Raw genomic sequence first — 11,041 nt, forward strand, 5'->3', positions numbered from 1 at the left:
CATTTAAAGGGATACACACTAAAAGCGTTTTTCTGAGCCCCAAAAAATGACAATTTAAACATGCTGTAAAAAAATATCTGTTGGGTATTTTGAGCTAAAACTTCAAATCATACTCTGGGGACATCAGAGACTTATTTTACATCTTGTGAAAAGGGGCATAATAGGTGCCCTTTAACATCACCAGTCTTTGCCGAACCCTGCAGCCTCTGGCTCCCAAGACTGAGCTGACAGACCCAAACAAGGAGACGTCCTTGTGTGTACATCTGCAATATTTTGTTTAATTAATTAATATATATATATATATGTATGTATGTATATATATATGAATGTATGTGTGTATGTATGTATACACACACTCTACTATTCAAAAGTTGAGTAATTACGATTCTTTTTATGCTTTTTAAAGAAGTCTCTTCTGTCTGCCAAGGCTGCATTGATTTGTTCAAAAATTCATTAAAATCAGTAATACTGTGAAAAATTCATAAAATTTAAGATACCGGTGTTTTTCTATGTGAATATATTTTAAAATTATTCCTGTGATCAAAGCTGAATTTGACTCCAGCATCATTACTCCAGTCTTCAGTGTCACATGATCCCTCAGAAATCATTCTAATATTCTTTAAAAACCTTTCAAATGTTTTTTTCTCACGCGCCTGTTTTTCTATTACTAGACATATGGCAGCAAGAGAGACAATTTCAAAAAATCACTAACCTAAGACGATCTAAATGAAGTTCGTAGCTATTTACTCAACTCAAGTTTAAAAGTGAACTTTTACAGTAAAGGAAACATTAAATGATTCAACAAGGCCACTTAATGCCATTTTATTGACAGCAAAATCTGTACATGGTAAATGCTGTAAACAGTCAATTTATGCTCTGCCACCGAAAACTAAAACACATTCCCCACATCGAATTCCTTCTCATCTGTTGCCAAAAGAGGCACTTGCCTGTAAAGAGCAACACTGCTTCCTCTCACTTCAACCAACACCACTTGCTCCAACCATCTTCAACACTTCCCGAGACGTCCTGGACAGAGAACACATGTAATGCGGAGACGATGCTTGAGATCCGGGCGGCAGCCGACGCTCGTAGACTACAGCTTAGAAAAGCCACAACTCGGACCTGAAAGATCCTTCTAGCTATGCGATCTCAATTTTGTGCAATATTAACTTACGAAATGCATCTACAGTTCATAACACTATGAATTCCTTACTTCTCTCCTTGAAATGCAACAACTTGCTCGTCACAGCAATGCAACACACACAAATAATGTACAACTGTACAAGACGCTTGGCATTCGCATACTTGCACGAGGTGCGCTCTGGGTGTGAGATTACAACAATTTACAAAGTCTCCATTGTATTGTGTCCACAAAAACACTTATTAGCTCTGCTGCACTATTACTGCAACAGTTCAGATAGGACGAAGATCACAATTATCCAGTTTAAAACATCACATTCTTAATACAAATAACAAAAACAAGTGCACATTTCTTGAAAAGCATCTGATGATGTCATGAAACTTAACTTGAGGTTTAATAAATAATTTCCCCCTTTTGGGTTCATGATTGATTCACTTAAGAGGAAATATATGCAATGCGTAGATATATATATATAAAACTTAAAATTAAGTAAGTAAATCTGTAAACGCTAACTGGCCCATTTGTAAAAGCTAGTCATAACTATCTGCTGTATATCCATCAGTTCTGATGGGCTATGAAGTTGTTCTGGTCAGTAACACTTCTTCAGCTCTGCTCCTAGAAGCATCTGGAGCTTTTGAGAAGAGTTCAGGTTCGTAAGCGCTTAAAGTCAATCTTTACAAAACAATGACATTAATAAGTGGCTTTTTGTTAAGCTGGGGTAGAAATGGCTGCCTCAGACATGCATGATCGCAGGCAACATGGTCCAAGAGAGAAGTTCTTCATCCCCGTGTCCAAGCTGACGCCACAGTTACGAATCTCTTGCCTGTGAAGAAAAACAATTTGATTAAAAAAAATAAAAATCAACACAAATGCAACAGCTTTGAAACCAAGACACAAACATTCACGCCATACCAGTCGTATTCGGAGATGCTGTAGAAGACGAGTGGTTTGTGTTGGTCTGTGTTAGTGAATGCGGGCCCCAGACTGTTGGCCCCTGCGTTGCTGAAAAGCAGCCAGTCTCCTACACTGAGCTCGGGCAGCAGACATCGCTCTACCACCTGATCCAGATCATCAGCAGATGGACCCCACAGACTGCAGGAGAACAGTGGCTCTTCTGCGCTCATCTCCTGAGAAAACAGCACATTTTCACATTATTAATAGATTCCAACAACAATGGCCTGTGATTGGATCAATGACAAAGGAGGATGTTCAAAGAAATTATTTAAAAAATCTCACCACCACAAAAATTTTTTCTAAAAAGTAGGGCTGCACAATATATCGAAATTACCGAAATATCGCAAATGTATATATCGTGATATGCATTTCGTAACGGCTTGCAACAACTGAGATCATGAACAAAAGACAAAGAGAAAATCACTCGCTGCTCTCGGCTGAATAACTGTTGTAGCTTTAATAAGAATCAGGATATATTTCATTCATACAGTGAAAACTAAGCAGTGTTTTATTTTTACATTTGATTCTTCAGTTTCTGTTGTTAAATAACCCTAATGTAGGCCTACCTAAACCTCGTGGTTTATATGGATATGCAATGTCACATTCTGTAGAAAAAACAAAGATATATTTACCTTGTGTGCCGAGGGCATCGATATTGAATCTTCACACAGCAGCTTATTGGCAAACGACCCATAAACGCCATCATTCATGTAGTAGAGAAACTCTGGCTCGTCGTTTGCTGACAGTAGTTCTGAAAGAGTTTAATAAACACCGGATGATCAATGCATCACCTCTTAGACATACTTAATGTCCTCCTGTAGTGGTTTTAATGTTGTTTACATGTGGTGTTATTATATTATTATTATTATTATATTAAGGGTGTGAACCTACACTGGTCTCACGGTTCGGTTCAATTATGATTATCATGTCATCGATTCAGTTCAATTCGATATCACGATGCACTGCATCCTAAGTGATGTGTGTGTGTGTGTGTGTGTGTGTGCGTGCGTGCGTGCGTGCGTGCGTGCTCGCCTGTTCGGGATGTCGCAGTGACAGAAACAGTGACATTCCAGTTTAAGTTTCAAGGAAGTAAAGCTTGTTTATGCCATTAAAGGTACAATATGCAAGATGTTCTGCCGCTAGAGGGCGCTACATTCCAACCAACAACAACGGCGTAGCTTGATGATGGGATGGGATGGGAATGATGGGAACTGTCGTTTTCAACTCCACCGTGGATGTAAATCAGTCAGACGGGAATCAAAAAATCATGTCCATGGATGAGGTAAAGTTCTATTTTTATAAATGTTGCGTTTAATGACATGCTTTTATTTCATTCAAATGAATTACCCGCAAGAAAAGTAAGGTTTAATACTAAATTGGTTATCATAGATGTTACTGTATTTGTCGAATTCATTGTTGTGATAACGCTGCGCAGTTTTACGTGTTCTAAACAATTGTTGTAAAAGTTAATTCGAACATGCCCACATCATTTGCCAAAATACTGATTAATCTTTATGTATAACACATGCTATATTTATTTACATGGCCATAAACACCAGACGTGATAAACAATGTCAATAAACTAAACACAAACCTAAAGCAATAATACCCGTACGTTTATGGGACTTGTCTTTGTCGACAGAACCAGCTGCAATCGTAAAGATTAATGTGTCCCATAACGACTGCAGGAAACAAGCTAACGTTTGTAGCTTGATAGACGCTACAACTACAACTTCCGCATTTGTCCAGGACTCCACGCAGTACGAGCGGAAACCGAGGGTGACGCGGATATGACGCAGATGACTGGCGACTCCCAGCTCACCCCTGCTCTAACGCCCCGTTTCCTTGGTTAAAATCGCAATTTTCTCACGATTTAAAAATAGTTGGAAACGTCTGGGATATTGTAAGTAATCAACTTAACTAAATATATAACACTGGCCTTGTGATTTTGGGATATTTTAATGCGAAAATCTTACATATTGTACCTTTAAGAAAAGGAAAATCTGTCAAATAAATGTTGTTTTAAAGAAATGTTCATTTAAAAGCAGCGCTCATTAATCAATGTATTATGTTACTATTAAAGATGCGCGCATCAACCATCGCCGAGTCCGCTGTTGAAGGTGACGATCATCCATTTATAATCACGCGTAACAGAATAATTGTAATTTGACCATCGGGTGCGGATACTTACATCAGAGAAAATGATTGGGGCGGGTGGATGATTTGTTTTTGGCTGTGGATTCGGGTGACGTTGGAGCTCATCCGCGCGTCTCTAAAGCAGTCAGACTCTGCCAGGCGTTTACAGCTCAGGGTGAAAACGGCTAACGTGGTTTATCAAGTTTGTGGTATTACCTCCTGCATATTCTATTTGTGCGTGACATGAGCACACAGGTTGTTCATAAAAGCTGAAATGTGGGCTTTTAAAGTAGTTGGAGCATTTTTAATTTTCTCGCACTCGCTTCTCGCCTCCCTCTGCCATTGTCAGGGCTTTATGCTAACTTTTTTCCCAAAGAGTACATGTGCTCCTAAATGAAAAAATGTAGGAGCACACAGAGAAAGGCAGCTGATTGTTAGAAGGCAGCTGTCTGACTCTGACATGGCGAATGGGAACATGGTTGGTGTAACATTAACAACACATTATTAGCTGTTTGATAACGTAGTCAAGACAAAGGCTAATCATTTTAATTACAGTTATGTGTCCGACGTAGAGAGAGCGATACATAAAACGCATGAACCATTCTGATACATTAAGTAAATGTTTAACACTTTAAAATAAACAGTTACCATGTATTTACATATCTTTTTGATGATCCAATATTTTATCCCCATCAAAATAAAAGCCACAATACATCATGAATATCATGAACATTGACTAGCACTCACTGTGTGGTTGACCGCTGCAATCCCGAGCCACTGTTTCCTTAGCGATTATATTCACAGCCAGCGTGAAAGCGGATGACACATAATAAGCTCCGGGTTCGGCGATGATCGACAAGCTGGTCGAGGGAGGAAAATACATGTCCAGCATGGGTTTAAGCGTCTGGTGAACCTGCACACACAAACAACATTAGAAGCTCAGGGGGAAATCATTTATGAATGCAAAAAAATATATATATCTTACAAATGTAAAGCAGAATACATTACCTTGTCTAACTGTGCTTCACTTCCATCAAAGCCAGCTCCAATGTCCAGAATATTCATCTCAAAGCCTAGCTCCTCCTAAGATCAAATTCATTTATAACACATTACCATGTGGGAAATACATACTTATGCAGACTGCAGCGTAAGTGACATTTAGATTAATAAAGATCATTCCCTCTTGATTCAGAAGGGAAACTCAAGGCACAAAAGGAACAATCAAATCAAAAAAAAAAAAAAAGAAAAAAGAAGAGCGTTGACTCACCCCCATATCAAAGACACAGCGGGCATCAGACACAGCACGAGAGAACGCTTGTGCATCCTGACAACAACTGGGAATGTTGAATCTGTGAGCAAAGCATGAAACCAACAGCATGAAGTCAAAACCTACCTCATTTCCTTCCTTTATAAATGCCCTTGGCATAACTGCATGACTCAGAGCCGGTCCATGTGAAAAATTAAGTTGGTTCTGAGAAAAACTCGCTATTTTTTTTGATCAGCCGAACCCCGGAGACGTCAAATATTTTCTTTAAAGGACAAGTTCGGTATTTTACACTTAAAGCCCTGTTTTCAGATCGTTTCTGATGAAATAGAACGGTTAAGAATGAAATTTGTACACATGCTGCTGTCCTGAGAATTTTCGGTTTCTGTGGTAGCAAGTTTTCTACTCTGATAAAAAAGACCCACATATTTGTATATTTATTAAAAATAAATAAATAAAAATTCACATTCTGCCCAATATGTTGTCCTATAAACATTGTTCATACTAAAAGTTATGCTATATGTTCACAGCCACATCAAGCTACACCTTTGTGATTATTTTGAATAAGCGACCTCTAGTGGCGATTCACTGTTACATACTGTGATTTTAATATCCAAAAACAAATATTTTGGCAAAATGTATATTTTAGTCACTCTGTCTGTTAGGCATAAGGCTCGTGCTCTACTGAGAGCAAAATGGAAACATTTGCATGACTTTTACAGATGGAGAATAAATCTGTGAAATATAAGTTATGCACTGAGGAAAACAGCACATCTCCAGCACATGCAGCCCATCTGTCAGAGCAAGCTGCAGTCAACTACGTGTTAACTACATCTCATGAGTTATTTTGAAGCCCTTAATATAAAGCATGTCTCATGTTTATTACAAATTAGATTATGCACTATTTTTCAAATGCGCTCGTAATATCAAACTACTGTATATCCATATGAAAGGTATTGAGTCATCCTATATCGTTTATAAAAATATATCGACATGTTGCACAAACTTGATTTTTTCCCCATCACCATGTCCCTTTAGGGGCTCTGTAAATGTCCTCTCGACACTGAAGACAGACTCACTTGACTCCGGTAACGTGCAGGCCGAGCTCTCTGGCACACTCCAGCAGGTGTCTGCAGTCCTTCAGCGTGGAGCCGAACGGTATGGCCGTCTCCTCTCTCTCACAACAGCTCTCTGATGTCAACAGCAGTAACACCCTGCAGCAGAAAGCAAGTTCAAGATGATTTCAGATTCAGATTGTTTTATTTAGTGCCATGCCATCATTCAAAGCTATTTTCATGGCAAAATACAAATATCATAGAAACACAATAAAAACCAAACAAACAAAAACAGCAAGTCATATTATACAAAATCTTTTAAATTAACATATGATTTAAAAAAATATCCAAAACCTTTTCAGGCATAATCTTACTAAATAAGTCCTCAAGTGAGGTAACTTCATAAAAGAGCATTCTACTAGTATTAAGTCCAGGACAATCTAATAAAATATGTTTAACAGAGAGGGGAATCTTACAAAACATGCATAAAGTTGCTTAAAGTCACCTTAGAGCTACACTGTGTAACTTTTGGCAAAAAAAACACTTTGTTCTATCAAAAGTATATGTGCTCATTCATGTGTAATTACTTCCACCAACTAATCAAGTATTCTCATAAGCGTAAAATCTGCCATTTATAATACATACGAGCAAGTCGCTCGAATGGCGGCAGCCATGTTACGCCTCCATCTTGAAAATACATTCAGGGACATACCTGTAAATTCAAGCTTCGCCTTTCGCGCTTTACACTCAGTGACACAGAGACGAATGCGAGGGGGAGATTACTCACGACTGCCGGCAGATTTGAAAGATTGCTGAAGATGGAGGATCACGCCTATTCTCGAGGACACGTAGCAGAGTCGCCAAGGAAGCGAAAGAGAGAATTAAAACGTCAGCGCGACAGGCAAATCAGCAAGACCAAAGTCAATACTGGAGTAACTTTTCCCAGATGGAAAGAGCTCATGAGGAGCAAAGATTTTAAAACGGACGCCGAGGTTGCCTGCTTTCTTCTCGACAGGTAATTCAGCCTATTTGTGTAAATTCGAAGTTTTATAGTTGCTTGTTTAACCATAGCATGGTTGTGCATAACGCCAGAACGACCTCTAGTATAACTTGCGTTACTTTTCCTCACGTCAATGGTGAAAGTATTGTTTACCTTGTGCTGTGACGGATCACAGGCGATAGTTTTAAAGGCGCAATTTTTTAAGCCATGTTAATCTTGGAATAATACGGCCACTGTAGGAGTTAAAACGCCCTCAGAACTGAAAGGAACAGAAACTAATATTCACTGGGTAGTCATATACAATTTCACCGCTAGATGGGGGAAAATATCACACAGTGTAGCTTTAAGCAAAAAAGCATGGGTCAAACTTGTATAGTTCAAGATGAAGGTTAGTACTAAAAAAAACCCTGTGCATTACTGTGAACTATTAGACTTGCAGCTGTCTATGATATGACCAGTAATATGTAAACAGCAATAATGCTGAGAAAAAGAGAGAAACCCCTCAGTCCTTATCTAGAATGCCCTTTCTCTTCATTGTTTGTAATGTTTCTTTGTTCCCCTTGTTAACTTGTATGTTTTAAAGCTATATTAAATTTGTTAATAATTCTTAACATATAATTATTTCATTTATTAGTAATTATTTTATTAAGTACATATAATTAAATTTAAAAAAAAATGTAATATGCAGAATCAGTAGGCAAGACACCACAGATGAATAGAGTAAAAAAAGTAACTTACTGTACTACAAGTTTTCTAAAATGTTATGCAAATTAGGCATGGTTTAATTAAATATGCACTAATTTGCATTAGTTTCCAGAACAGAAATTTGATTTTGAACATCATAATAAAGCCAGGTTAAAAATAGTTTCTTGTTGTTGATACATTAGAGTAAAAGGATTTTTTCAGAAGGAATTTTGTATATCTATTTTGTATATAAGTATTTTTCCCCCTAAAATTAGTTTTTCAGAATTAAATGTTCTATAAATCAGGCAAATTATATATTAAGAACAAAACCCCTCTGTAAAGCCCTTCAGGAGAGTTTGGTGTATGTAAAGCTGCTGAAGTGGGGATTTCTGACACGAGAAAAAACTCACCGCTTTGAAGATACTTATTGTCATTGAAATCTACAGATGCAAATAAATAAAGCGCAATAAAACAAACATTTAAAAGTGCATTTTGGATGTTTTCTTCTCACTAGTCGGAAATGACACATTATGAAAAGCCAAATAGAACAAAACCTCAACAACAACAACATTTAGATGAATTGTTTTAGAATCGGATAATGATTCCCAGAATCGGATCGTGAGGTGCCTAAATATTCCCAACCCTAGCGACAACCCTAGTCAACTCACTTTGCTTTGGGATGGCAGCGTGCGATCTTCCTCAACTCCACCTCGTTATCGCAAACCAGGAGGGGGATGTTATGTTTGGCTGAGTATTTGATATGGGAAAGCTGTTTACACGTGCCGCCGAGAATGATGTCCTGAGACGGGACGCCAAAGACCTTCACCAAGTCCAGCTCATGCTGAGAGAACAAGCACAGAAGAAAAATCAGATGAAGGTTATAATATATATATATATATTAAAAGTATTAATACATTTTAAAAATAGCTTTCAAACAGACAAACGAACAAAGAGACTTATTTTAGGACACTAAGGAATCTAGTTTAAGCGAGGGATGAGACATATTTTATCCTTCATGTTCACCTTGTTTGAACAAACGAAGCCTGTTCCAAGAGCAGCCAGGATCTCAACCACCACAGGGCAGCTGTTGCTCTTGACCGTGTAGAAAGGCCGAATCTGGTCCATTTTAGTTCTCCAGCGAATTTGCTGCCGCACAATCACTCCGAGGTCAGCAACAAAAAATGCACTCTTTAGTGCCTAAAGAAGACCAACATACATCATTGCTCAGTACAAAAAAGGCACAATATAATGAAACAACAACACAGCAGAATGGTATACTTACAAGTGTTTGATCATGAATGTGTTTATCGATGACATCTCTGAGAGCTGCGCTTTCTTCCAGCAGCTCAACAGAATAGTGGAGTTCATCCAGAATTCCCTTCATACTCATCCGTAATCTGATGTTCTGACTGGCATAAAGCAGGTCACCTATTTATGAGAACCCTCAGAGCTCTTGGGTCCTAGCGATATCCACTGCAAACACAAGACAGACAAAAACAAAAAATAAAGTCTTTAAACCTGCAGTCCGTAGTTTTTCCTCTTTGTCGTCATCTCTGTTTGAAATCTGCAATTGGGAATGCTGTTATTCGCGGAGTTATAAACTTTACGGGTTTGCGGGTTGTGCCTCGGCTCGGCACGAGAAGGAGAATGTGCGGCTGTCGGTCGCCGCGCCGGTGTGGATACTGGCATTCGCAGTCACAGATTCTACTTTTTGGAAGTATGACCAACATAAGAGTTTTCACTGGAAAATGTCGTCTGACGAACATTTGAACAGAATAGTTTGTATTCTGACGAACTAAGGGGAAAAAGCATTGCAGTAAGTCTCTTTTTTTCTGTAGCCACTCCGAGGTCTGAAGTCTTTTGCATTTTACAACGGGTGAATCTTCAGTTGTCACCGGTGATTATCGTTTGAACCTTTCTGGATCCGCCATCAAATTGCTAAGTTTGATTATATAAAGTGCTGTGAGAAAAGGCTATAAATCTCCACCTCCAGCATCCTCACACTCATAGCCTACTAGCCGAGACTCTTCTTTATGTGGACAGATGTGACGTAATGACGCAAAGACATGCTCGAATTTCCCCCGGAAATCCACCAGTACCACTGGAATTAAAGACATTATTACAAGCTTACCGGTTTGAATCGAGCTACGGCAAGCAGAGAGTTCTGAACAGTGGCTGGTTATGTACTTGCCCAAAAAAGTTACGGACTGGAGCTTTAAAGAACATCTAGCTTCAAAGTGTTGAACAATGACATGACGTGCTGTTGGTGCTCAGGGACCCCAACTGTGAATTGAAGCTTTTTATTCTCTGTTATATAAACTGTAAAATTGGCTTTGACACATTCAATGTCAAAATATCATGTTTGACGTCAAAGCAGAAAGACTCCTGCAGTGGACATCGATCGGAAGAGTCACTGACTTCCATTGACCCTGGCAATCCATTCTCAAAGCAGGTCTAAAAACAGCTAAAGATTGAATTGCAACTGCTTTCCTGTTGCACTTGAAGCGAATGCAAGCTATGGTCAAACAAACACCATAAGTGAGGTTACAGCAATGTGAACCTACAGGGACAGGTCAGAGGGCGACCTCTCCAGCTATCAGCTAGGATCCCAAGGAGGCTCCGCGTTGAAATCGAACTGCTCACGGTAGACAGAAGTCCCTAAGCTGTTCTCGTAGTTCAGGAACACCTGCAAGAAAAAATAAATCAGGTCAAAATAGAGCTATATAGTACATATAAAGTAGGAATTATTATTGTATTATTTATTTACAGATAATCACATGCAGAAAATAAACAATAACACAAAATCT

General features: G+C 38.7%; 1 protein-coding gene across 2 annotated transcripts in view; it reads right to left on the reverse strand.

The window, feature by feature from the left end:
• Positions 1 to 794: 794 nt before the first annotated feature.
• azin1a (antizyme inhibitor 1a) overlaps positions 795 to 11,041 on the reverse strand; it is a 12,564-nt gene continuing 2,317 nt past the window's right edge. For both annotated transcript variants that reach the window (XM_082148780.1, XM_082148779.1), the window contains exons 2-12: positions 10,799 to 10,920; positions 9,517 to 9,707; positions 9,258 to 9,431; positions 8,903 to 9,075; positions 6,575 to 6,709; positions 5,499 to 5,580; positions 5,240 to 5,314; positions 4,979 to 5,144; positions 2,728 to 2,846; positions 2,054 to 2,268; positions 795 to 1,964 (exon numbers count right to left, since the gene is read on the reverse strand). In XM_082148780.1, coding sequence (XP_082004906.1) covers positions 1,850 to 1,964; positions 2,054 to 2,268; positions 2,728 to 2,846; positions 4,979 to 5,144; positions 5,240 to 5,314; positions 5,499 to 5,580; positions 6,575 to 6,709; positions 8,903 to 9,075; positions 9,258 to 9,431; positions 9,517 to 9,624 — 1,362 coding nt within the window. In that variant the 5' untranslated portion in view covers positions 9,625 to 9,707; positions 10,799 to 10,920 and the 3' untranslated portion in view covers positions 795 to 1,849. The remainder of the gene's footprint in view (positions 1,965 to 2,053; positions 2,269 to 2,727; positions 2,847 to 4,978; positions 5,145 to 5,239; positions 5,315 to 5,498; positions 5,581 to 6,574; positions 6,710 to 8,902; positions 9,076 to 9,257; positions 9,432 to 9,516; positions 9,708 to 10,798; positions 10,921 to 11,041) is intronic.

The sequence above is a fragment of the Leuciscus leuciscus genome, assembly GCF_965113295.1.
Source record: "Leuciscus leuciscus genome assembly, chromosome: 20".
Classification (NCBI taxonomy): Eukaryota; Metazoa; Chordata; class Actinopteri; order Cypriniformes; family Leuciscidae; genus Leuciscus; species Leuciscus leuciscus.